Source organism: Borostomias antarcticus (genome assembly GCF_949987555.1).
Source record: "Borostomias antarcticus genome assembly, chromosome: 14".
NCBI lineage: Eukaryota > Metazoa > Chordata > Actinopteri > Stomiiformes > Stomiidae > Borostomias > Borostomias antarcticus.
Genome location: NC_140247.1, coordinates 25,943,785 through 25,944,967, shown reverse-complemented (window position 1 = coordinate 25,944,967; position 1,183 = coordinate 25,943,785). Strand labels below are relative to the sequence as shown.

At 47.8% G+C, this 1,183-nt stretch overlaps 1 protein-coding gene across 1 annotated transcript in view; it reads left to right on the top strand.

The window, feature by feature from the left end:
• Positions 1 to 461: 461 nt before the first annotated feature.
• The window catches only part of LOC311317598 (matrix-remodeling-associated protein 5), a gene marked incomplete at both ends in the record, with an annotated part of 13,163 nt that continues 12,441 nt past the window's right edge, over positions 462 to 1,183 (top strand). Inside the window, one exon of the mRNA XM_084448671.1 lies at positions 462 to 685. Within this exon, the coding sequence (XP_084304797.1) occupies positions 462 to 685 (224 nt within the window). The remainder of the gene's footprint in view (positions 686 to 1,183) is intronic.

The following is a 1,183-nucleotide window of genomic DNA, read 5'->3' as shown; positions in this document are numbered from 1 at the left end:
TTTGGAGATTTTCTAATGATTAGAGAGACTTGATTTATATTACTGTTTCATCTGATTCTCATTTGAGAAACTGCACAGATGTTGTTACTGCACGGTTTGGTTGTATTTACACATGTGTGTGTGTGCATGCCTGTGTGTGTGTGCGTGTGTGTGCCTGTGTGTGTGCGTGTGCCTGTGTGTGTGTCCGTATGTGTGCGTGTGTATGTGTATGTGCATGCGTGTGTATGTGAGTGTGTGTGCGTGTGTGTGTGTGCGTGTGTGTGTGTGTGCCTGTGTGTGTGTCCGTATGTGTGCGTGTGTATGTGTATGTGCATGCGTGTGTATGTGAGTGTGTGTGCGTGTGTATGTGAGTGTGTGCGTGTGTATGTGAGTGTGTGCGTGTGTATGTGAGTGTGTGCGTGTGTGTGTGAGTGTGTGTGTGCGTGTGTGTGTGCGCGCAACTTTCTGCAGTTAGTGATGGCATGAGAGAGCTGGCCATGGCTGCAGAGGGTGTCCTGGTCCCCAGACTGAGGGCGGTGTGGCTCCTCCTGCTCCTCTCCCCTCTCTCCCCCACGGCCCAGGCCCTGCCCTCCTCCTGCCCTAGGAGCTGCAGTTGCCCCGGTCAGAAGGAGGTGCACTGTACCTTCCGCCACCTGACCACCCCACCACGCAACCTGCCCAAGGACACAGAGAGAGTGAACCTTGGGTAAGCCTGGTGTACCTGGCTTACTGGAACCCCAGTTTGCGTTGTGTTGTGTTTGCCCGTCGAGCTGAAGTGTTTTTATTAATATATGGACTTATTGTCCAACACAAGGCTCATTTCAAAAGCTTGGATTAAGTGACCAACAGTACTAGTGTGTGACTTCCAGATACTCTATTTAGCAGATGAAATGAGTACTGAAATCCCTTCCAAAGGTTTGAATGGTGAAACCTGGGGTAGCCTGGGGATTGACATCAACATGAATACTGGGTGGAGTTTGCCTGGGATTTTTCTGGTTTGTTAGATCATATAAATGTAGATCACCTGTCATGTACCGGAGCCAAATCATTTATATGGAGCATGACAGTTTATATGGCGTTCATTATTTATATGTTTATTATAGAAATAAATGTTGTAGAATAGCAGTGGACATGGCGGGCAGCCTGCTTTAGGAGCCAAACTTATTATGCATATAACAGATTTTTTGTAGTTTCTCTCCAGAGA